At 45.1% G+C, this 1,570-nt stretch overlaps 1 protein-coding gene across 1 annotated transcript; it reads left to right on the top strand.

Annotated features, from left to right (window-relative positions):
* Positions 1–409: 409 nt before the first annotated feature.
* Positions 410–1,045, top strand: LOC138908490 (uncharacterized). Its single transcript, XM_070199162.1, has one exon. It carries the CDS (start codon positions 410–412, stop codon positions 1,043–1,045), a length of 636 nt encoding a protein of 211 aa, XP_070055263.1.
* The last annotated feature ends 525 nt before the right edge of the window (positions 1,046–1,570 follow it).

Here is a 1,570-nt window from a genome sequence, read left to right as displayed (position 1 = left end):
TCTTACTCTCAATGTTCCCGATATCAACCAGCAAAACCCGACTACCCAGAACTAAACACCACCACAAAACGCACAAAATCAGAATCCACCACCCAGAGATCCGAATCCTCCAGCACAACACCAGTATCATAATCCCGCACCTCCCCAGAACCTTAACCCGCCTCCAGTGCCAACCCCTCAACACCACCACCATCATCCAACTCAATACCCGCAAACCACCACTTATCACACTCTCGAAAATGCACCATAACCTACTCCCGATCCCCAAAACTCCACCAACAACCACCCGTATAGCCAAGTTCCAGGAACTCATCAAAGCAATCCGATATATGTGGAAACCTTACACCATACCCCGCAACAAACCCTATACATACCTGAACCAACTCAGAAGGACTTGCTCATTAGAAACATGGCAGATGAACTCAAGAAGCTCACAGGAAGAGTCCAGAGTGTTGAAGGTGGGAAAGGCGTTGAAGGTCTAAACTATGAGGACCTGTGTATTCAGTCGGATGTGGAACTGTCGGAGGGTTACAAACCTCCCAAGTTCAAAATGTTCGATGGTACTGGTGATCCGAAGGTGCATCTGAGAACATACTGTGACAAGCTCGTAGGAGTGGGTAAGAATGAACAAATCCGCATGAAATTATTCATGCGAAGCCTTATAGGAAAAAGCGCTTTGTCTTGGTATATCAGTCAAAACCCAAAGAAGTGGGTTAGTTGGGTAAATATGGCATCAGATTTCATGGATAGGTCCAGGTTTAACACGGAAAATGCGCCGGACATTTTCTACATTCAGAACCTCAAGAAACAGCCAACAGAAACCTTTCGCGAGTATGCTACTCATTGGAAATCAGAGGCCGCAGAAGTAAGGCCAGCATTTGAAGAAGAACAAATAAACAAGTTCTTTGTTAGGGCTCAATATCCGCAATATTACGAAAGGTTGATGCTTATCGAAAATCATAAGTTCTCCAACATCATCAAGTTAGGAGAAAGAATTGAAGAAGGAATCAAGAGCAGGATGGTAACTAATTTCGAGGCGCTATAAGCCACGAATAAATCCTTGCAATCAGGAGGTATCTCAAAGAAGAAAAAAGTGGGTGCTGTGATGGTAGCCTAGGGCCCTAAGTCTTCCCTCGCATACCAAACACCTCCACCCACATATCAGCTCTCACCACCAAAATATCAATACCCTACCACCACCTACCATACCTACAACACTCAACCTGCATATTACCATTCACCTCCACCCACCCGCCAAAACTACCCAAAGTCACGTCCAAATTTTGACCGCAGACCACCTAGACAATACACCTAAATTGTTGAACCCATAGCCCAACTATATGAGAGACTGAAGGCCGCTGGTTACGCCACCCCTATTCCTGGTGTTGTTGTGGAAAATCCCTCCCAATAGATCAACCCCAACAAAATATGTGCTTATCATTCAGGCATGAAAGGTCATACCATTAAGGAGTGCCGCACATTGAAAGACAAGATTCAGGCGTTGATCAACACTAAGGTTATACAAGCAAAGAGAGTTGCACCAAATGTTCGCAACAACCCTCTCCCAGAT

The sequence above is a fragment of the Nicotiana tomentosiformis genome, chromosome 3 (assembly GCF_000390325.3).
Source record: "Nicotiana tomentosiformis chromosome 3, ASM39032v3, whole genome shotgun sequence".
Classification (NCBI taxonomy): domain Eukaryota; kingdom Viridiplantae; phylum Streptophyta; class Magnoliopsida; order Solanales; family Solanaceae; genus Nicotiana; species Nicotiana tomentosiformis.
The sequence above is the reverse complement of the archived record's forward strand: the minus strand, read 5'-3'. Positions and strand labels throughout refer to the sequence as shown.

Coding starts and splice junctions, on each gene's coding strand:
- LOC138908490 (XM_070199162.1), top strand. CDS start 410: ATGGCAGATGAACTCAAGAAGCTCACAGGAAGAGTCCAGAGTGTTGAA.